Source organism: Oncorhynchus mykiss, chromosome 15 (genome assembly GCF_057628025.1).
Source record: "Oncorhynchus mykiss isolate SJ-2025 chromosome 15, ASM5762802v1, whole genome shotgun sequence".
Classification (NCBI taxonomy): domain Eukaryota; kingdom Metazoa; phylum Chordata; class Actinopteri; order Salmoniformes; family Salmonidae; genus Oncorhynchus; species Oncorhynchus mykiss.
The window spans coordinates 24,092,501-24,115,356 of NC_143036.1; the positions used below are offsets into that span (position 1 = coordinate 24,092,501).

At 43.4% G+C, this 22,856-nt stretch overlaps 1 protein-coding gene across 2 annotated transcripts in view; it reads left to right on the top strand.

The window, feature by feature from the left end:
* Positions 1-22,856, top strand: part of prex2 (phosphatidylinositol-3,4,5-trisphosphate-dependent Rac exchange factor 2) — a 203,376-nt gene that overhangs the window by 46,726 nt on the left and 133,794 nt on the right. For both annotated transcript variants that reach the window (XM_036944100.2, XM_036944101.2), the window contains exons 7-11: positions 6,425-6,558; positions 6,824-6,927; positions 9,697-9,846; positions 10,742-10,886; positions 21,743-21,843. In XM_036944100.2, the coding sequence (XP_036799995.1) occupies positions 6,425-6,558; positions 6,824-6,927; positions 9,697-9,846; positions 10,742-10,886; positions 21,743-21,843 (634 nt within the window). The remainder of the gene's footprint in view (positions 1-6,424; positions 6,559-6,823; positions 6,928-9,696; positions 9,847-10,741; positions 10,887-21,742; positions 21,844-22,856) is intronic.

The following is a 22,856-nucleotide window of genomic DNA, read 5'->3' on the forward strand; positions in this document are numbered from 1 at the left end:
GGTTATGATAAAGATGGCTGGGCTGTGGTTTTGATCGGTTCTGATAAAGATGGCTGTGCTGTGGTTTTGATCGGTTATGATAAAGATGGCTGTGCTGTGGTTTTGATCGGTTATGATAAAGATGGCTGTGGTTTTGATCAGTTATGATAAAGATGGCTGTGCTGTGGTTTTGATCAGTTATGATAAAGATGGCTGTGCTGTGGTTTTGATCAGTTATGATAAAGATGGCTGTGGTTTTGATCGGTTATGATAAAGATGGCTGTGCTGTGGTTTTGATCGGTTATGATAAAGATGGCTGTGGTTTTGATCGGTTATGTTAAAGATGGCTGTGGTTTTGATCAGTTATGATAAAGATGGCTGTGCTGTGGTTTTGATCAGTTATGATAAATATGGCTGTGCTGTGGTTTTGATCGGTTATGATAAAGATGGCTGTGCTGTGGTTTTGATCAGTTATGTTAAAGATGGCTGTGGTTTTGATCAGTTATGATAAAGATGGCTGTGCTGTGGTTTTGATCGGTTATGATAAAGATGGCTGTGCTGTGGTTTTGATAGGTTATGATAAAGATGGCTGGGCTGTGGTTTTGATCGGTTATGATAAAGATGGCTGTGTTGTGGTTTTGATCAGTTATGATAAAGATGGCTGTGCTGTGGTTTTGATCGGTTATGATAAAGATGGCTGTGCTGTGGTTTTGATCGGTTATGATAAAGATGGCTGGGCTGTGGTTTTGATCAGTTATGATAAAAATGGTTCTAGATTTTCCAGATCTGTCCAGAGAGGTCAGCTCCGTGCCTCTGTGTTGTTTTACGGGACTTGTTGACAACAGGGTGTGTTGTTAGTGTCAACTGTGCATGTAGGCCTGCCAGGCTTTCCGGGTTGCATCACAAATGGCACCCTCTTCTCGTTATAGTGCACTACTTTTGACCAGGCCCCAAAGGGATTCCCATTGGGCTCTGGTCAAACGTAGTGCACTATGTAGGGATAGGGTGCCATTCGGAAACTAAGCCCTGGGTCACAACAAAACACACCACAGAATCAGAAACAGTTGGATAATATTTTATGAGGAAAATGTAACTGGAATGTCTTCTTATAAAAGACAGACGCAGCCTGAAATAAAATGATCGTGACTCAGATTCATTTAGTTTTTCTCTTTTGCGGACGGATGCAGACACATTTTGACACGGGCTTAATCTTTCTGCCCTGTTAAACCCATTTAGCAGGAGAGGGACATTCTAAACATTTACGTTTGTGGCCGGGTACAAACCTCTATATAAGTCCCAAATGGCACCCTATTCTCTCTTAGAGCGCACTACTTTTGACCAGAAGCGCACTATATAGGGAATAGGGTGCCATTTGGGACGCACACGCACTGAAAGACTGAAAGGAAGTGAACTTGATGAGACTCAAACTGTTTGTTGGACATGGTGTTCTAGGACAATCTCTTCTGTCTTTAACACAACAGATTTTTTGTTAAGCACAGACTGACCTCTTGGAAGAGAATCCAAGTGTCTGGTTTAGCCTTTAGAGGTTCTGGTTCGTCAATGGCTATTTGTCAGAGTGTTACTGCAAATTGGGAAAATAGCAACACACACACACCACACACACACACACACACACACACACACACACACACACACACACACACACACACACACACACACACAGAAGTGTAATGTGTTTCAGGAAAAGGGTGGAGTAGCATGACGTTTGCACGCCATGGTCTTAGAGCTGTTCTGTGGTTTCCTCAATAGCTTTTATTAATTATAAACATTAGGTAATTCTGGAGCAGGTCACTACTCTACAAGCCAGACACTGTTCTCTATTAGACGAGCCTAGGAGAGAAAAGAAAACTGAAAAGCAGAGGGAGAGACAGAGCAAAAGAGAGGGGGGAGCAGATTGAGAAAGAGAGGGTGAGGGGAGAAATGGAGAGAGACCAAAGACAAAGGCAGATGAAGGAAAAGGGAGAACAGAGAGAAGGAGAGAAATGTCTTGTATTTCTATGTGTGGGTGTTTGAAGAATGGAGAGCGTGAGGGAGGGCCAGCTGAACGGCCTCAGTCAGTTTTTCCTCTGTCGCTTCCAGGTCGCGGCTGATAGCTCGTTAGTGTAGAACCTTCTTTGCATCTGTGTGCCCTTGGGTCACCATGGCAGCCAGGTTCACCGACCCTGCCGTGGGAGAGAGAGTTAAGTTACGTCCCAAATAGCACCCGACTCCCTATGTAGTGCACTACTTTTGATCAGGGCCCTATAGGGATTCCCATAGAGGTCTGGTCAAAAGTAATGCACTATATAGAGAGAGGGTGCCATTTGGGACACAGACAGGACAGGGCGAGGGACCACAGTGGTCAACAGAGCGATGGCTGCCAGCGGTTGCCACGATGATGATTGCCCATTGGTCAAGGCTTCTATGTCTGTGCTGTGTCACCCGGTCTCTTGGGTCTCAGTTTGGAAGTGGTAATAGTTATGACCAAAACCCGAAAACTTAAAGCAGAATATCCCTTTTAGCATGGTGAAGTTATTAATTACACTTTGGATAGTGTATCAATACACCCAGTCACTACAAAGATCCTAAAAGTTACCGGAGAGGAAAGAATGTGCTCAGGGATTTCACCATGAGGCCAATGGTTACAGAGAGTTTAATGGCCGTGATGGGAGCAAACTGAGGGTGGATCAACAACGTAGTTACTCCAAAATACTAACCTAATTGACAGAGTGAAAAGAAGGAAGGCTGTGCAGAATAAAAACATTTCAAAATATGCATCCTGTTTGCAACAAGGCACTAAAGTAACACTGCAAAAAATGTGGCAAAGCAATTAACTTGGTCTTGAATACAAAGTGTTATGTTCGGGGCAAATCCAATACACCACATCATTGAGTACCACTCTCCATATTTTCAAGCGTGGTGGTGGCTGGATCATGTTATGGGTATGCTTTTAATAGTTCAGGACTGGGGAGTTTTTCAGGATAAAAAAAATAATTAAATGGAGCTAAGCACAGGCAAAATCCTAGAGGAAACTTGGTTCAGTCTGCTTTATACCAGACACTTTGAGATGAATTCACCTTTCAGCAGGAGAGTAACCTAAAACACATGGCCAAATCTATACTGGAGTTGCTAACCAAGAAAAGAGTGAAGGTTTCCGAGAGCCGAGTTAGTTTTAACTTACGCTACCGTTCAAATGTTGGGGTCACTTAGAAATGTCCTTGTCCTGTTGCATCACCCAACTTCGTTTAAGCTTCAATTGGCAGATAGCCTAACATTCTCCTGCAAGATGTCTTGATAGACTTGGGAATTAATTTTTCCGTCGATGATAGCTAGCTGTCCAGGGCCTGAGGTAGCAAAGCAGCCCCAAACCACGATGCTCCCTCCACCAAACTTTACAGTTGGGATGAGGTTTTGAAGTTGGTGTGCTGTGCCTTTTGTTTCTCCACACGTAGTGTTGTGTTCCTTTTTTTTTTATTGAAATAATAATTGTGTCCTTCAAACTTTGCTTTCATCAAAGAATCCTCCATTTGCCGCAATTACAGCCTTGCAGACCTTTGGCATTCTAGTTGTCAATTTGTTGAGGTAATCTGAAGAGATTTCACCCCATGCTTCCTGAAGCACCTCCCACAAATTGGATTGGCTTGATGGGCACTTCTTACGTAACATACGGTCAAGCTGCTCTTACAACAGCTCAATAGAGTTGCGATCCAGTGACTGTGCTGGCCACTCCATTATAGACAGAATACCAGCTGACTACTTCTTCCATAAATAGTTCTTGCATAGTTTGGAGCTGTGCTTCGGGTCATTGTCCTGTTGTAGGAGGAAATTGTCTCCAATTAAGCGTCGTCCACAGGGTGGAGTGATAGCCTTCCTACTTCAAGATGCCTTTTAGCTTGTACAAATATCCCACTTTACCACCACCAAAGCACCCCCAGACCATCCCATTGCCTCCACCATGCTTGACAGATGGCATCAAGCACTCCTCCAGCCTCTACTCATTTTTTCTGCGTCTCACGAATGTTCTTCTTTGTGATCCGAAATCCTCAAACTTAGATTTGTCTGTCCTTAACACTTTTTTCCAATCTTCCTCTGGCCAGTGTCTGTTATTTTGCCCATCTTAGTCTTTTCTTTTTATTGCTGTTCTGTGAAGGGAGTAGTACACAACGTTATACGAGATCTTCAGTTTCTTGGCAATTTCTCGCATGGAATAGCCTTTCTTTTCTCAGAACAAGAATAGACTGACGAGTTTCAGAAGAAAGTTATTTGTTTCTAGCTATTTTGAGCCTGTAATCGAACCCACAAATGCGGATGCTCCAGATACTCAACTAGTCTAAAGAAGGACAGTTTTCAGCTGTGCTAACATAATTGCAAAAGTGTATTCTAATGATCAATTAGTCTTTTGAAATGATAAACTTGGATTAGCTAACACAACGTGCCAATGGAACACAGGAGTGATGGTTGCTGAAAATGGGCCTCTGTACGCCTATGTAGATATTCCATAAAAATCAACCGTTTCCAGCTACAATAGTCATTTACAACATTAACAATGTCTACACTGTATTTTGACCAATTTGATGCTATTTTAATGGACAAAAAAATAGCTTTTCTTTCAAAAACAAGGACATTTTAAGTGATCCCAAACTTTTGAACGGTAGTGTGAATCTACTTAAATCTATAGCAAGACCTGGAAATGTTTGTCTAGCAATGATCAACAATCAATTTGACAGAGCTTGAAGAATTTTGAAAATAATAAATGGGCAAATGTGGTAGCACAATCCATGTATGGAAAGCTCTTAAATGCTTACACAGAAAGACTCTACTCTAGGTGCTTCTACATAGTATTGACTCAGGAGCGTGAATACTATTGTAAATGAGATATTTCTGTATTTCGTTGTCAGTAAATTTGCTTAAGTTTCTGAAAACACGTTTTCACTTTGTCATTATTGAGGTTTTGTGGGTAGATGGCTGGGAGAAGTATATTTCTATATTCCGTTTTGAATTCAGGCTGTAACACAAAGTGGATTAAGTCAAAGGGTGTGAATGCATTCTGAAAGTGTACTGTATGCTCTTTCTCTCTCTCTCTCTCTCTCTTTCACTCGCTCGCTTTCTCTTCTTTTATTATGTCTGGCACTCCTCTGACAGTTAAAAGAGGGGAATGAGAGTTAGATGAAACAGACCGTGGACTGTGAAGTGTTGTTTAGGCTTCAGGCCCCACTACTCACTCGATAGCCTCTCTATGGAACAGCTGTGGGCTGGAGAGAGTGAGGGGAGAGAAGAGAGAGAGAGTGAGTGGGGGGGGGGGGGGGGGGGGGGAGAAGAGAGAGAGAAAGAAAGAGGACAGGAAAAGGGAGAGGGTAGAACACAGCAAGTGAGACAAATACAGAAGTAGTGCACTAAATAGGGAGCCCTTTTGAAAGCAGACTTGGACTGTTCTCTCACAGGAGGTGTCTGTTCCAGCGGACAGGAAGTTGAAGATTAGTGTGTAGTCTGGACTGGTGGCAGTGGCATTCAGCTGGGCTGGCCTCCAGTGCTAGAAATCAACACCTCATCTGGCCTTGGGCAAGGAAGAAGTACTCTGAGAAAGATGGAGGAGGGAGCGGAACGGAAAGGAGGAGAGAGGTAGTGGACCAGCGAGTTGACAAAAAGAAAAGAGGGAAAGAGAGCGATAAAGATAGATACAGATGGAGGAAAGAGAGAAGGGGGAGGTGAGGAAAGAGAGAGAGAGAGAGAATGAGTTCCTCAGCAGGAGGAAATGTTTAGCATATTGTCTGGCTCTGCTCGTTCCGGGAGTTATATTTAGATCTGACAGGCAGGGTCGATCATTCCCAACATAGTTGACAAGGTAAGGAGAAGGGCTGTGGAGTTTATCGCACCCTATTCCCTACATCGTGCACGACTACTGCTATAGGCTCTTGTCAAAAGCAGTGCACTGTATAGAGAATAGGGTGCCATTTGGGACGTAGTCACATATCCACATGGTGGGACTTGATAGGATATTATTGTACAGTAGTAACGGCTCTATTCTTTCAAGTCCCCAGTCAATCTAAGGCTGAGGAAGTGTGTTGTGTTTTTTACAGACCCCTTAAGAAACAAACCAGGAAAGGCATTCAGAAAAAGACCATGCATAGTGAATTGAACTACCTAAGGAGCGACTGTGTACTGCATGCATACACTGTTAGGCATAGTGCATAGTAGTGTCCTATGTCATGGCGGCCACGCAGCAAAACCCTCCAGACAAACACAATCCTGTGATCACGTAGTTCAACGCATAATGGACACACAATCAACCATTCACTGCATAATATGTGGCGGGCTACATATTTCACCAGTCGCCGCACCTATTACAGCAGAACACTGACAAGGACCAACGGAACAGGTGGATCCCCTGGCCTGGTCGAGGAGCTAAGTCTACACGGTATCGACACCACTGTGCGTCTCTTCCCAGGGTTCCAATATAACAGACACGTGTACAGAGATGTTGATGCATGGAGTCCTGCTGAAGATCTCAGCTGGTAACATCCAGGAACGCATCTTCTTCCTCTTCGACAACCTGCTGGTCTACTGCAAGAAGAAAAACAGGTGGGACCGGACTGCCACACCTCTCTCTCTCTCTCTCTCTCTCTCTCTCTCTCTCTCTGACAACTTGGTTTCCCCTTAGCGTAGGCTTGTCGAGAGACTTCAAGCAGCAACAGCTACTTTCTATCTGTCCCCGTCTGTGTGTCGTTTCATTAGCCAGAAGGGCTAGCCCTGTATAGTTCGCTAGCCCAGGTATCTAACTGTTTCTGTGTGTTGCCATGCCTTGTGTGACGAGACGATGTTAAGTTGGCTTCGATGTTGTCCCCAGGCGTTTAAAAAACAGCAAGGCAGCTACAGAGGGACCGCGTTACCTGTTCAGAGGAAGAATCAACACCGAGGTGATGGAGGTGGAGAACGTAGATGACGGAACAGGTGAGTTCTACCGCTAACGGGTCACTCGGGGGGTGTCTCAAACGGCACCCTGTCCCCTAGATAAGTGTCCTATTTGAGATGCAACCCTTATCCTAGTTCGCACCCCAGCTACCATCCAGTGCTCGGGAGGAAACTCTGCGCTAACAACAAGTCACCTTTTTTGCAGTATTTCTGCTCTCGAAAGTGGATTCGTTATCTCCATGTACAGCCGACAATCTGTATTTCTTCATGAAGACAATCAATTCACTTTTTGGTGCGGCAACTCATTGTTCCCAATTTGCTGTTTGGATGGATTGATTTTGTCTCCACGGGTCAGAACGCATTTGTACTGTTCTTGCTTCATACTTTGTGCATACTAAATGGTACCCTGTTCTCTACATAGTGCAATCATTTTGAGAAGGGTACATAGGGCTCGGGTCAAAGGTAGTGCACTGTAAAGAGAATGGGATACCATTTGGAATTCAGAACCCTTTAGGGTTGTGTTTGTTATTCGGCGGCAGGTAGCCTAGCGGTTAGAGCGTCGGGCTAATAACCAAAAGGCTGCTGTGTTGAATACCTGAGCCGACAAGGTGAAAAATCTGTCGATGTGCGCTTGAGCAAGGCACTTGGCCCTAATTTGCTCCAGGGGCGCGCCATACTACTATGGCTGACCCCAACTATCTGGTGTATGTGACAATAAAACATGTATTTTTTATTTGATTTGGGTTTTTTGTTTTCCAGAACCTCTGAGATCTCAGATCTCTATTTCCTGTTTTGACAGTTAATCAATTCAGATGGCGAACCAGTCGATCGGGTTAGATGCCCTCCCAGCCAACTGTATGAAACGTCAATCAGTGATGGATGAGGAGTGTTTTAATTTACAGCCTACTTAGATTTTATAGTCTACTGCACACAGAGCCATAACACAGTACACTCTTAGAAAAAAATGTGCTTTCTAGAACCTAAAAGGGTTCTTCGGCTGTCCCCATAGGAGAACCGTTTGAAGAACCCTTGTTGGTTCCAGGAGAAACGTTTTAGGTTCCAAGTAGAACTGTTTTGGGTTCAGTGTAGAACCCTTTCCACAGAGGGCTCTACCTGGAACCCAAAATGGTTCTACCTGGAACCAAAAAGGGTTCTCCTATTGGGACAGCTGAAGAACCCTTTTGGAACCCTTTTATCTAAGAGTGTAGTGTTGGTTCAAAATGTTGAGATAAAGGAACTAAAGGACCTGTAAGCAGAATTATAGCAGACAATAGTGCTGAGCGATTAACCCACATTTTGGTTATTTTTCCGTTTTTAAACAACTAATTGACCGACGTCGGTTCAATTATTTGAATTCCATTTTGTTAGTTTTCCTTCTGTGAGCTCAATGCGCACATTGCACAGTTTCTCTAGAGATAAATCAGATCCAGCTTGAACTGTGCAATGTAGTAGGGAGTTGTAGTTTCCAACAGGCCAATATTCTACATAGTTTTCCACATAAAACATGGCAATTAACTACAATGACCATAATCTACTTGTCCGGCCTGTTTCTTTTACGCCTGCTGCGGAATAGACAGACGAATGCTTGACCGCGAGGTGATGCAGAGAGCAACTGTTGCTTGGTGAGGTATCTCTATCTGAAAATACATGATCTAACTGATTGATTGTTGGGGCTTTAACTACGTCTCATTTGCGGCTGTACGTCTTCTCCACTGTACGCCTGCCAAGGCTACCAACAATATGATTCAAACACACACACGGACAAGCAGAGGATTCTGCCTCTGTCACACACATGTGCTCCAGAGGATCTAGGAGGAGAGCGGGATAGGATTTGTAAATTCCATTTAATCTCTCCTTCCCTCTGTTTCTGGATGAATGATGTGACATTAGCTCATTCTTGCTAAAAGGTCTAGCAGTCGATAGGCATAAAGTGCTGCCAAACTGTGCAAAGAAAATCGTCATAAATCCTTCAAGTAGTCAACGGAACAAAGGAAGCAGGTTTTATTGACATTCCAGAAGGGAAGTACTCTGGTATTGAGCTAATGTGAAATGACCTGAGTTATTCTTGTCGGTTCTGCCAAAGGCCTCATCCTGAACCTACGGTGGGATTGATAATGGACTAGTAATGAGCTAGCTCCTACCCCTGTGCTTTTAGCCTGTGCATGAAACTATGGCAATGGAGATGACCGATTCCTTTTCCACATTCTCGACTCCAGATTCCGTAATCCAGATTCCGTGTTCCCGAGTGGAACCCACCATCGCCCTGTAATCAGTCTAATCATGGAGGCCCCTCTGGAGCGTTTCATTGGATGATCGATTGGCTCGGTTTCATGTGGTCCATCTCATTTAGCTCTGGACCCCAGGAGCTCTCTACCAGCCTACCAGGGGTCCGCTCTGCTCTGTTTACACCTAAAGTACACCCATTCTGTAATGGATGCAGTTGCTGAGAGATGGATAGTCCTCTATTTCAAACAAACAGGCTAGAAGAAATCCCAGAACTATATAAGACACCAGAGGGCCACAAGAGAAGTGAAGCCATTGCTCCAACCCGTAGGACCCTTAAGTTGAGGGGCCATGGTATAAGAGGAGTGAAGGACTGTGGCCTTGTCTCTGAGGCTGCGTCACTGATGACACCCTATTCCCTATGTAGTGCACTACTTCAACCAGGGCCCATAGAAGTGCACAATATAGGGAATAGGGTGCCAGTTCTGGTCAAGAATAGTGCACTACGTGGGAATAATAATAATAATAGTGCATATTTGGGACGCGTGCTAAGTGTGTTGTGTTTGTGTGTCTCTTGGTTTGCAGCGGATTACCACAGCAGCGGGAACATAGTGAACAACGGCTGGAAGATCCACAACACAGCCAAGAACAAGTGGTTTGTGTGCATGGCCAAGACCCCAGAGGAGAAACAGGAGTGGCTGGAGGCTATCCTCAAAGAGAGGGAGAGGAGGAAAAGTTAGTAGTCATATAGTATCTGATACTGTGTGTGTGTGTATGTGTGTGTGTGTGCTTGTATGTGTGTGTGTGTGTGCTTGTGTGTGTCATAAGTAGTGCACTCTAGGTAATAGTGTGCCATTTCGAAAACCTTTGTGGATGTCAGTATGTCCTCCTATCTAAGATACTAGGGCACAAGAACTAGACTTGCAGGTAGAATGAATAAAACGGAACTATTTTTCTAACACAAGATGTCTTCTGTTAAGTCTATTTCTATCCTCTTGCTCGTCCTCCTCCCCCTTCCCTCTCTCTTCCTGCTTTTCCACCTGCTCCTGCTGCTCTTCCTCCTGCTCTCCCTCTTTCTCCTCCTGCCTCTCCTCCTGTAGTGTTTCAGCACCAGGGTGTGATATGCTACTTTAATGTGAGAAGAGAAATGAGATGGATTGGTCGACAGTATGCTCTTTCTATGTCTGGATACATATACACATGTGCTCCAATATATTTGCACCCTGGCACTTTACAGTGCAATGGAGCAGAATGTTCTGTTTTCTCTTTTCACATCTGGTCGAACGGCTCTTTTTACCCTGTAGGTACCTGCTACTTACAACAGGTGTGATAAATTACACATAAACAAACCAAATTAATTAGAATGTTGAATTATTTAGTCCAGGGCATTTTTGACTTTGAAATGAAAAATCAACATTTCCGTTGAGATATTTTTTTTTTTTTTGTCCTGTGCAAGTTATAAGTCAAACAAAAAAGTTGTTATTCAATTTCAACTTATTTTAGAAGAAATAGTGAATCATGAAAGGGAGACAGTTTATTGGACCGCATCTGTACCAATAGGAAACAGTACTCCTTTGGCTTGAATGTTGACTGTCGCCTCCTATCTCGTTCTCTCTTTCCTTCCCTCTAGCGTTGAGGCTGGGGATGGAGCAGGACACGTGGGTGATGGTGTCAGAGAAAGGAGAGAAGCTCTATCACCTGATGACTAAGCAGGGACACCTCATCAAGGACAGGAAACGCAAGCTCACCACATTCCCCAAGTGCTTCCTGGGAAGGTAGGCTGATCTGTCTAGCTCTCTCTCTCATGCAGGTGGGTGTCTGCATTAGTTGTTTTTTTCTGTGTGGGTGTGTGTGTGTCTCTATCGCTCCGTCTGTCTGTCTGTGTTTCCTGGGAAGGAAGACCTCCCACCCTGAAGACCTCCCACCCTATAGCCCTATGTTATCCTGACCAATGATAATTGAGGTTTGGTCTGGTGAGTGTTTTGTTGATGGTGTGTTTTATGTCTCGAAAATAAGCGTGGCCGTCATTCCCAAAATGTTCACATGAGCTTCCGAGTTGGACGTCCCAAAGTTGTGGCAGCCACCCACTGTAGCCTGCATCGTTTCCTGTAGGCTCCAGTGAGGGGTTTTCACGCCACGTTTATGCAGTTTCTGACATTCTAAAATCCTTCGCATTGGCTTCCCCTCTGAGTGGGAAGTCCCCTAGTCTTCAGAGGAAAACACCAGCATGTCTAGCAGAGGGAGATGGCACTGTAGTGAATTTCACAGACTGGATTGGATCTACACTATCTACACCATCTACAGGATCTACTACTTATGTACTTGAGCTGAGCTGTACTATTGTCATGATTTCTGATCTGAACAATTCTAGAAAAATACATAACCCCTTCTGGTTGGTGGATTATCCAGTTACACAGACAGACGGGCAGAAGCTATTTCTATACAGATGACCATTACTTTGACACAGAGTACAGTAGCTACAGTGTGTCTATTGAAACGCTACAGTTCAGTGAATAATACCATCAACACCTAATACCTTCTCTCCTAAATCTGGACCAGTCTCTCCATCCCTCCTTTCAATCTGAAATCTGTCCAGACTTGTAAAGGAAGAAAGATGGGAGGGGGGGGGGGGGGGGGTTTGGGGGGGGGGGGAAGAGACCGGCAGAACATCAGTGTTTTAGCTGAACAGAGATCAGTTCCCCGGCCGTTCAGTCACGGGGAAATGAAATCCAGCAGGTTTTCACTATGATTCTTATTTGTGGATTATTGGTTGGCTATGTGCAGGTGGCGGAGTGTGTGTGTGTGTGTGCGCGCGTGCGTGCGTGCGTGCATTTGTCTGTGCGTGTGTGTGTGGACTGCGGTGCGTGTGTGTGTGTCCATGTTCTCTACCGTAACATTGTCAAGAATGTCTCTTTTAATCTTTACTAAAGTGATGCCCTGAAAAGCATGTGTATTTATGTGTGTGTGTGTGTGTGTGTGTGTGTGTGTGTGTGTCGGATTGCCATTGCTTGGCCAGTGATAAATCGCGCCGTGATATCCCTCTGTGGTTCCGCTGACCTCTCTCTCAGTGCGTCCCAAATGTCACCCTGTTCTGTATGTAGTGCGGTACTTTTGACCATAGGTCTCTGGTCAAAAGTAGTGCACTATGTAGGGAATAGGGTGCCATTTGGCACGAAGGATCAGAGCCTAGCAGGATTACTGTTAAAGTCTCCGCTGAGGTGTGTGTGTGTGTGTGTGTGTGTGTGTGTGTGTGTGTGTGTGTGTGTGTGTGACCAGACAGTGTGTTAGTGGTCTCATATCAAATGGTTACACTCATAACACCAGCCATGTTGAGTTGGGGTCACAGTCTAAACATTTCTGTGTTATCCACTTTCAGTTGATAGGAAATAACTTTATAAAGGCTGTCCCAAGTTGCACCCTATAGGCCCTGGTCAAAAGTAGTGCACTATATAGGGAATAGGATGCTATTTGTGATGAAACCAAAGGCTCTCTCCCCCCAAACATTTTAATTCCATTCCTTTTTCAGACAGGATTCACCAATGTAGCTTTAATCACCTATAGCATGGATGCTCTACCGTAACATTGTCAACAAAGTAGCTTTAATCACCTATAGCATGGATGCTCTACCGTAACATTGTCAACAATGTAGCTTTAATCACCTATAGCATGGATGCTCTACCGTAACACTGTCAACAATGTCTCTTTAATTAATCACCTATAGCATGGATGCTCTACCGTAACACTGTCAACAATGTCTCTTTAATTAATCACCTATAGCATGGATGCTCTACCGTAACATTGTCAACAATGTAGCTTTAATCACCTATAGCATGGATGCTCTACTGTAACACTGTCAACAATGTAGCTTTAATCACCTATAGCATGGATGCTCTACCGTAACACTGTCAACAATGTCTCTTTAATCCTTACTAAAGTGATGCCCTAAAACAGTTCAATCTCGTCTCATTTCATTGACTACAAACATATAATGGAGAACAGTGCTTGGAGCCGAGGCTGTTCAGACAAGATATTTCCAACTCGGATCATGGGTAGCCAGACCATTAGGAGACATACATTGACATTATTTGGTGACTCTAGACTAGCTTATTGATCGACCGGGTACTTTGTGAGCGGACTGAACATAGAGTAGCACGATTACACACAAAGTAACCGTTAATAAGGGCTTTATAAACCACAACACTGTCTTTGTCAAAGCTCTGTGCTTCCTCAAACCCTTTCTAGACATTCAATAGACCTGTTCTGGTGATGTACTGCAATCCTAGACGTTACAAAACACAATCGGCTGTCACGTGATGTACGAAAAACAGACATCGAATGAGTCTAAAATACCCTATTCCCTATATAGTGCCCTACATTTGACCAGGGTCCACGGAGCTGGTCAAAAGAAGTACACTATATAGGGAATAGGGTGCCATTTTGGACTCAGCCCCCTGAGCTTCAATCAGACAGCCGTCAGTAACAGCTAGCTCCATCTGGTTAAAGCCTGAACAGAATCATTCCAGCCATGCTCCAAATGACGGTGTCACATTCACACTCAACGCTTGGCATAGACCCTACAGGCCCATACTGGAGCAACCAGGCTGGGTTAAGTGGACTTTAATAAGAGAATCAAACGCTGGGCCTAAGATCTTAGTGCAGGTTAGGAGCATATGGTGGATATGGAGTGGTGTGGTCTGGAGCGCAGCTAAGCCCCCCCCTCTCTCTCTCCCTCCCGCTCTCTCTAGTAGAGTGCCTCACAGAGTAGTCTGAGTTGGGGTGTAAAGTGCTGTCTAACTATAATCCAGAGGGTTTTGGGTGTGGAACGACAACCGGTTCTCTCTCCTTTGGTTTGTGTGTAGACATACCGTCTGTGACCCAAATAGCACCATATTCCCTGTATAGTGCACTACTTTTGATCAGAGCCGTATGATCTGCATACAGTAAATAATAGCGGTTCTACAGAGATTATCTTCAGTGGTTCTATAGTGGTCTGGAAAAGGTTCTGTGAACTAGAAAGATCAGACTGTGTCTTCAGAAGATATTCCCACCCTTTCCCTTTTTCAAAAAGGGATTTTTTACTTTATAGCCTTATTCTTATTTTTTCCCTCATCAATCTACACACAATACCCCATAATGACAAAGCAAAAACTGTTTTTTGAAAATGTATCACATTTAATAAAAACAGATACCTTATTAACATAAGTATTCAGACCCTTTGAGAATTGAAACTGAGCTCAGGTGCAACCTGTTTCCATTGATCATCCTTGAGATGTTTCTGGTAAATTCAATTGATTGGACATGATTTGGAAAGGCACATACCTGTCTATTTAAGGTCCCACAGTTGACAGTGCATGTCAGAGCAAAAACCAAGCCATGAGGTCGAAGGAATTGTCCGTAGAGCTCCGAGACAGGAATGTGTTGTGTCACAGATCTGGGGAAAGGTACCAAAACATTTCTGCAGCATTGAAGGTCCCCAAGAACACAGTGGCCTCCATTCTTAAATGGAAGAAGTTTGGAACCATCAAGACTCTTCCTAGAGCTGGCCTCCTGGCCAAACTGAGCAATCGGGGGAGAAGGGCTTTGTTTAGGGAGGTGAACAAGAACCCTGTGGAGATGGGAGAACCTTCCAGAAGGACAACCATCTCTGCAGCACTCCACCAATCAGGCCTCTATGGTAGAGTGGTCAGACAGAAGCCACTCTTCAGTAAAAGGCACATGACAGACCACTTCGCGTTTGCCAAAAGACACCTAAAGGACTCTCAGACCATGAGAAACAAGATTCTCTAGTCTGATGAAACCAAGATTGAACTATTTGTCCTGAATACTAAGCGTCACTTCTGGAGGAAACCTGGCACCATCCTTAAGGTAAAGCGTGGTGGTGGCAGCATCATGCTGTGGGGATGTTTTTCAGCGGCAGGGACTGGGAGACTAGTCAGGATTGAGGGAAAGATGAACAGAGCAAAGAACAGAGAGAACCTTGATGAAAACCTGCTCCAGAGCGCTCAGGACCTCAGACTAGGGTGAAGGTTCATCTTCCAACAGGACAACGACCCTAAGCACACAGCCAAGGCAACACAGGCGTGGCTTCAGGACAAGTCTCTGAATGTCCTTGAGTGGCCCAGCCAGAGCCCGGACTTGAACCCGATCAGAACATCTCTTGAGAGACCTGAAAATAGCTGTGCAGTGACTCTCCTCATACAACCTGACAGAGCTTGAGAGGATATGAAGAGAATAATGGGAGAAACTCCCCAAATACAGATGTGCCAAGCTTGTAGCGTCATACCCAAGAAGACTTGAGGTTGTAACCACTGCCAAAGGTGCTTTAACAAAGTACTGAATAAAGGGTCTGAATATTTATGTACATTGTGAAATTTCCGTTTTTTTATACATTTGCCAACATTGCTAAAAACCTGTTTTTGCCATGTAATTATTGGTTATTGAGTCTAGATTGCTGAGAAAAAAACAACAATTTAATACATTTAAGAATAAGGCAGCAACGTAACAAGGTGGACAAAGTCAAGGGGTCTGAATACTTTCCGAATGCTCTCTATATTGGTGATTTACTCTGACATTCAAAAGCCCATATGGTTCAGTACTGAATTAGCTACAAGCTTCTGTGTGTTAGCCCATGGAAGCTCATTAAGCCTATGAAAACATATCCCACTATATACTTGCCACTACTTGTCTTGTCGAACACCTCTGTGGACTTATTTAAATGTGTTTTAAACGTTTTTTTTTTTGTCTTCGCCCAGACAATATTGTTTCACTGTATAACGGATTTTCCCCCCAGGAAAGTGAGGCGAGCGAGCAAAAAATAAATACAAAATAAATATGTGAATTGGATAAGGAATAAGGATAAGGAACAGTACTTTACCACTTTGTCCTAGGTGCTTGTGCAGTTTCTAGGCCTAACGTGAGTTTGAAGAGTTCTATAATTCCATGCGAAAACCTACACAATTTTGCTTAAAAAGAATGCATATGTTACAATGTTACAACCATTAGAAATTAAACACAATGGGAGGATTAACTTGTGACAGTTTCTTTCTTCCTAATATTAAAAGTGCAATCCAATCTGGTAATTTATTGTCATGTATAGGGTAAAAGACTATTTAACAGTTTTTTTTTTCTAATTCAAGAATGATTGCCAATAAATAATTGTAATCAAATTAAGATGTTGATGTATAGTAAGGAGTTCATTACCTGAATGCGTCTTTGTAGCCAATAGGCGTTAACAATATATCCATACAAATATGATTAGGCCTCTTATAGACGAGAGGCCTTGTAGAAAGAGGGTCAATCAAGTTAGGTCTGTCTGCCAAATGAATACATACATCCAGCCATAGAGTATAGCCTTTCATCATCAAAATACAAACCCAAAAAATGGTTTATAATATGCGCAATTAGAAGCGTGAGTCTATATGGAGCAAGTTTGACTAAATACCAGCCCAGTAACTTTGCTCACCGCATCCTCCTTTGATTGTCTCGTCTGGCTACCACGAAATGCTCCCACCTTGGAGACGTCACTAACATCGTTGTGGAGCTGCTGATCGGCACGGAGTGTGTGCGTGCCACTGGCGATATACTTTCTGGACATGCTAGCTGTTCTCTGCGGTGCATCGTCACTTCAAACGCATTCAGTCTTGGTGTTATTGGTTGGCCTACTACTTAAAAACAATATATATATATATATATATATATATATTTAACTAGGAAAGTCAGTTAAGAACAAATTTGTATTTACAATGACGACCTACTACTACTGGTAATACCGGTAAAATGTAAGTTATGAATCGCAAATCGCCATACAGCTGACACACTTCGATTTCCTCAATCATTTTGACTTCAATTTGGTTGTCCAAAATACTATCAGCTTGCACTGCGTCTTTGCTGATGAATGCCCTGATCTCAGGCCAGTTAATTGGTTCAATGACATTGTGGTTTCACCTATTAATCGCTTCTGATAGATCTGAAAATGATGCATTAACCATGAATTTAACCGACTGTTTGTTTATAATGAGGGACGTCCCACGTTGAACCTGGACACATAAATAGTAGGAATTTGCGCCGGCTTCAGCCGTGACGGCGTGAGAGAAATGAAACATCTGCACGTCGCCTGCAGGTGCCAGCGTGTGTGTTTCACTGTCCAATCAGAGGCTCGAACGTGATCTGAGTGTCTGATCTGAGGCTGTTTGCTCTCTTGCGCATAAACTTGGGAAAGCCTCATGGGAGAGCAGACTGGGAATTATAAACAAAGTGCCGCATATATTGCCCCAGAAATAACCTTTTTTTTCCCTTCCGGGATGTGAAGAAAAGTAAGGCAGGACTTTGGCCAGCCTTACCCTTTAAAAACGACAATTTCGACTTTGAATGTTGTAGTTATCAATTGTCCGATTAACAATCATCCATATTAGCAAACTGATTTAATGTCCAACTTCTCATCTCCCTAGTAGGACCCTATAGGTTGTTTATCGTATATGACCCTATAGGTTGTTTATCGTATATGACCCTATAGGTTGTTTATCGTATATGACCCTATAGGTTGTTTATCGTATATGACCCTATAGGTTGTTTATCGTATAGGACCCTATAGGTTGTTTATCGTATATGACCCTATAGGTTGTTTATTGTATATGACCCTATAGGTTGTTTATCGTATAGGGCCCTATAGGTTATTTATCGTATAGGACCCTATAGGTTATTTATCGTATAGGGCCCTATAGGTTATTTATCGTATAGGGCCCTATAGGTTATTTATCGTATAGGGCCCTATAGGTTATTTATCGTATAGGACCCTATAGGTTATTTATCGTATAGGACCCTATAGGTTGTTTATTGTATAGGGCACTATTGTAACGCTCGTCCTCTTCTTCTGATGAGGAGTAAGAGATATCGGACCAATTTGCAGCGTGATAAGTGTCCATTTTAATATGTCAAACTGAACACTACAGAAATACAAAATAACAAAGTGAACCAAACAAAACGGTCCTGTCTGGTAACAAACACTAACACGGAAAATAGTCACCCACAACTCAACAGTGAAACCAGGCTACCTAAGTATGGTTCTCAATCAGGGACAACGATTGACAGCTGCCTCTGATTGAGAACCATACCAGGCCAAACACAGAAATCCCAAATCATAGAAAAAGGAACATAGACAACCCACCCAACTCACGCCCTGACCATACTAAACAAAGACATAACAACAGAACTAAGGTCAGAACGTGACACCTATAGGTTATTTATCGTATAGGGCCCTATAGGTTGTTTATCGTAATGAACAATATCAGCAAAATGTCCACGATTACTAGCCTGTTTGGTCAGTGTCAATCGTTTTCGGTTTATCGTCACAACTCTGTATGTGTGTGGAGGTATGTGAGAGAGAAACGCCCCGATGTTCTGAGTCTCTTTCTTTCTCAGTCTCTCTGTCTCGCTGAGGCATGTCAGTTTATTTACAAGTTGTGAACTCCTCTCTAATTTCTGGGGTTTAATTGTGGTCTGGGATCAGATAACATCCAACAGAAACCATTTTGTGGTGGTCATCTTCAGGCAGTTGTCATTCCATTGTAGATGTGTAACACACACACACGCACAAACACACATGCACAGTCAGAGATGGGGCTCACTAGTAAACAAATCCTCTTTTGTGATGTCAGGTTTACATTTTTGGAGCAATGTGTTGCTAATGTATTGTTACAGTAAGGTTCATGTTTATTTTGTGTCTTTTGTAAACATGCCAAGACTTACAGAATACAAACAAACTCAGTACAAATATTTAGCTTGAGGTTTGTTGCTTCATGTATTGAATATAAACCTGCTTAGTGCCGCTTACCAATAGTATTATACGCCTTGAGACAAATAGGTATGCATTGAAATCAAGCATGCATATACACGGAGTGTACAAAACATTAGGAACACCTTCCTACTAGTGAGTTGCACCCCTTTTTGCCCTCTGAACCGCCTCAATTAGTCGGGCATGGACTCTCTGTTTCAGAGGGGTTGGGTTAAATGTGGAAGACACATTTCGGTTGAATGCATTCTGTTTTGCAACTGACAAGCTATCCCACAAGGTGTCGAAAGTGTTCCACAGGGATGCTGGCCCATGTTGACTCCAATGCCTCCCACAGTTGTGTCAAGATGGCTGCATGTCCTCTGTGTGGTCGACCATCCTTGATACACACGGGAAACTGTTGAGCGTGAAAAACCCAGCAGCGTTGCAGTTCTTAAACACATTCAAACCACTACCATTCAACATGAATAAGGTGTGCCTGGCACCTACTACCATTCAACATGAATAAGGTGTGCCTGGCACCTACTACCATTCAACATGAATAAGGTGTGCCTGGCACCTACTACCATTCAACATGAATAAGGTGTGCCTGGCACCTACTACCATTCAACATGAATAAGGTGTGCCTGGCACCTACTACCATTCAACATGAATAAGGTGTGCCTGGCACCTACTACCATTCAACATGAATAAGGTGTGCCTGGCACCTACTACCATTCAACATGAATAGGGTGTGCCTGGCACCTACTACCATTCAACATGAATAGGGTGTGCCTGGCACCTACTACCATTCAACATGAATAAGGGATCATAGCCTTCACCTGGATTCTTCTTGCGCTCAGTCTATGTCACGGAAAGAGCACGTTGTTTTGTCCACTCAGTGTCAACTAGTGTGGACTGTGGTTCGCGTACCAAATAGCACCCTATTCCCTTTATACTGCACACTACTTTTGACCAGGGCCCGTGGGGAATAGTGTGCCATTTGGGATGCAGACAGGGAGCAGATTGAAACTGTTCCAGGCTGCCATTCATTGCGTAAGTGACCTGTATTACTCCCAGGTGTTCTTCTCTCTGTGGCAGGGTGACAGGGGGTTGACGGGTTGACTAATCTATCCTCCATTCTGGGGGTTTTCTCATCTGGCTCTGTCCACTCTGGTAGTGGAGATAGGAGGCGGAATGATAGGAGGCGGAATGATAGGAGGCGGAATGAGAGGGAGGAGAAGGGGAGAGCGAGGGTGAGGGCGAGGGGAAAGAGAGAATGTGGGTAAGAGGTGGAGGAAAGGGGGAGAGAAGGATAGGGAGGAAGCTAGGTGTGCCGTGAGGAGAGTAGAGAAACCAGGAGATTTGTTTCTCTCTGAGATCAGTCCAACCCCTGTCAGCCCTGCCCTGTCCTTCACTCCTACTACTACACACACACACACACACACACACACCCTCCTGCCCCAGCCCTTCGCTCTGCAGTGACTCTACTGTTATTCCCGGTCGGGAGTTTGGAAGACGTGCCGCGTTCAAAACATCAGTGAACTCTGAAAAAAACTATCTCTGACTGGGAAAAATCGTTTTGAATGGTCATCCAACTCGGAATACCAACTCGGGCCTCTGTCTAGAGCTCCGACCTGAAGATCATGGTTTGACCTCGTATTTTTCCCAGTTCCCAGTTGTCTTGAACGTGGCAACAGTGTAGGAAGACCACAGAATTCCACTGGTGAAGCTGGGCATGTTTGTTGTTGGGGTTCTGTAGAGGGAGGGAATGCTGAGGATGAATCTGATATCTTTCTCTCTCTGTCGCCCTCTTTCTCTCTGTCCATCTTTTTCTCTACTCTCCTTCTCTCGGTCTCTCTCTTCCGCAGGAATACAGAATTATACAGAAGTGTCATATTTAGCTTGTTTAGGCCATAAAGAATTAGATTAGGACGGTGTTTATTTCTACTCTTGCTGTTTGTTTCCTCCCTAGTTCGAAATGATCAACATCAAAATGATCTCTGTTTTTACCAGCTCTACTCAGAAAGCCACCAGACACTCACAGATTTGATGGGTGTCGTGTGTTTGTCAAAAACAAATAAGAGCACAGTTGGACAAGACAAACAGATTAACTAAACCCTCCCCGGGAGATTTAACAAACAGAAAAGACCCCCAAAAATAAATAAGAATCTGGTCAGCAGTAAGACTGTGGCCCAAAGGGCATGCGATTCCCTATATAGTGCACTACTTTTGAGCCCTATGCTAGTGAGCGCTAGCTAATGCTAACAACTGTAGTATAATATATATATATTTTTAAATCGATACTAATATTCAAATATCAATATAATATCATTCCAAAATAATATTGCGATATGTAACTATCCATTCCCCCCCATCACTACTATTTAGGGAAAAGGGTGTAATTAGGGACGTTGCCTGTGTTTGTTGCCATAGTCACGTCTATAAAGGGGAACATTTGGAGAAACTTTATATTTTGAGAAGGTGTTTGTTACGGTGTTAAAACACTCTCTGGGACCCTGTAATCGGAGGCATTCTGCTCCTTCTCCACGTTCACTGCCGTAGAGACATCCGTTGGACCGCTGGCTGGCTACTCCCTCTATTAAGCTACAGTGAGTTTGTGTCCTGGGTCGGCTGATGAGCAGTGTTTTTAGGTTTACGTCTTCTTAATTAGTGTTTTGGTGTTGTATGTTTTAAGTCTCCACAGTGACCATTGTTTGACGGGTTTGAATTGTTTTTGTGTGTCCCCGGTGAGTTTATGATAGACAATGTGTTATTTCCTGCCCCCCTAGTGAGATAATGAGCTGGCTGGTGGACATTAGTGTTGTGTTATTAACGGTGTTGTGTTATTTCCTGTCCCCTCAGTGAGTTTGTGAGCTGGCTGGTGGACATTGGGGAGACTGATAACCCAGAGGAGGGGGTTCATCTGGGACAGGCTCTACTGGAGAATGGCATCATACACCATGGTAAGTGATTCACTATACTGTATGTTCATCATCATGTAGTCCAGGGTCGAATTTGGCCTTCAGTGATTTTATTTGACCCCCCCCCCCCAAGTTTCTTCCACCTACATCTAAACCTGAAACATCTTCCTCTTCCTCCTCTTCCTTCACCTCGATGTTCCTCATACTCATAACAATCACACTTCTGTCTCTCACACCTTGTTATCCCTAGTCCTTCCTAAATGTCCTGATTCTCATCATCCTCAGAAACAAGAACATACAGTATACCTACAGTGTATTTATCTATACCGTATACCTACAGTGTATTTATCTATACAGCATACAGTATACCTACAGTGTATTTATCTATACAGTATACTGTATACCTACAATGTATTTGTCTATACAGTATACCTACAGTGTATTTATCTATACAGTATACCGTATACCTACAGTGTATATATCTATACAGTATACCGTATACCTACAATGTATTTATCTATACAGTATATCGTATACCTACAGTGTATTTATCTATACAGTATACCTACAGTGTATTTATCTATACAGTATACAGTACATACAGCTGAAAGCTTGCTCTGAATACTGTACCTCTCCTCCCCATCTTTTCTCTCTTCCACCCTCTTTCTCTGTCTTCCTCTTTCTTTCTCTCTCTCCTCTCTCTCTCAATTCAATTCAAAGGGCTTTATTGGCATGGGAAACATATGTTTGCCAAAGCAAGTGAAATAGACAATAAACAATAAAAAAATGACTTTTTCAAATGTCATTATGTCATGTTGTAACGATGTACAAATAGTAAAGTGAAAATAAATAAACATAAATATGGGTTGTATTTACAATGGTGTTCTTCACTGGTTGCCCTTGTGGCAACAGGTCACAAATCTTGCTGCTGTGATGGCACACTGTGGTATTTCACCCAATAGATGCCTTTGTTATGGAAGGTTTGGAGATCTCTCTCTCTCTCTCTCTCTCTCTGTCTCTCTCTGTCTCTCTCTCTCTCTCTCTCTCTGTCTCTC